At 68.2% G+C, this 559-nt stretch overlaps 1 protein-coding gene across 1 annotated transcript in view; it reads right to left on the reverse strand.

The window, feature by feature from the left end:
* NCKIPSD (NCK interacting protein with SH3 domain) overlaps positions 1-559 on the reverse strand; it is a gene marked incomplete at its 5' end in the record, with an annotated part of 8,937 nt that overhangs the window by 3,885 nt on the left and 4,493 nt on the right. The window contains 2 exons of the mRNA XM_006770578.2: positions 115-287; positions 466-557. Of these exons, the coding sequence (XP_006770641.2) occupies positions 115-287; positions 466-557 (265 nt within the window). The remainder of the gene's footprint in view (positions 1-114; positions 288-465; positions 558-559) is intronic.

Here is a 559-nt window from a genome sequence, read left to right on the forward strand (position 1 = left end):
GCTGGCCCTCGGCCTCCCCACCAGGTTCCCAGCGCCTCCCACACTCCCAGGTGGCACCAGCAGCAGCCCCGCCCCTCGCCTCCAGCCAGTGTCACTTCCCCGCGTTTCCCGCACCTTGTCTCCGGGCGACAGGTCCGCGATGTGCCGCACGGTGATGTCGATGAGCGCCATCATGTCCGTGTGGTAGAAGATGGCAGCCGTGGCGGGGCTGGCGAACACGTCCTGCAGGAACTTGAGGACGGAGTGCGGCGGCGCCGGCTCGTGATTGAAGATGCGCACGGGGTCGTCTAGGAAGGCGGGGGGAGCGTCAGGCGGTCCTAGTGTTGGGCCCAGTCTCCCTGGGGACTTACTGGGGTCACGGGGTCCCAGGACACGGGGTCCCAGGACACGGGGTCCCAGGACACGGGGTCGCAGGACACGGGGTCCCAGGACACGGGAGTGGCACCGCACACCCCTGGGCCTCACCCCCTCTGTTGAGGAGCAGCAGCAGCTTCTCAGAGAAGACCTTGACGTTGGCGTGCTTGCCCAGGGCGGCCATGATGACGTTCTGCTCGGGGGC

The sequence above is a fragment of the Myotis davidii genome, unplaced genomic scaffold (assembly GCF_000327345.1).
Source record: "Myotis davidii unplaced genomic scaffold, ASM32734v1 scaffold663, whole genome shotgun sequence".
Taxonomy (NCBI): domain Eukaryota; kingdom Metazoa; phylum Chordata; class Mammalia; order Chiroptera; family Vespertilionidae; genus Myotis; species Myotis davidii.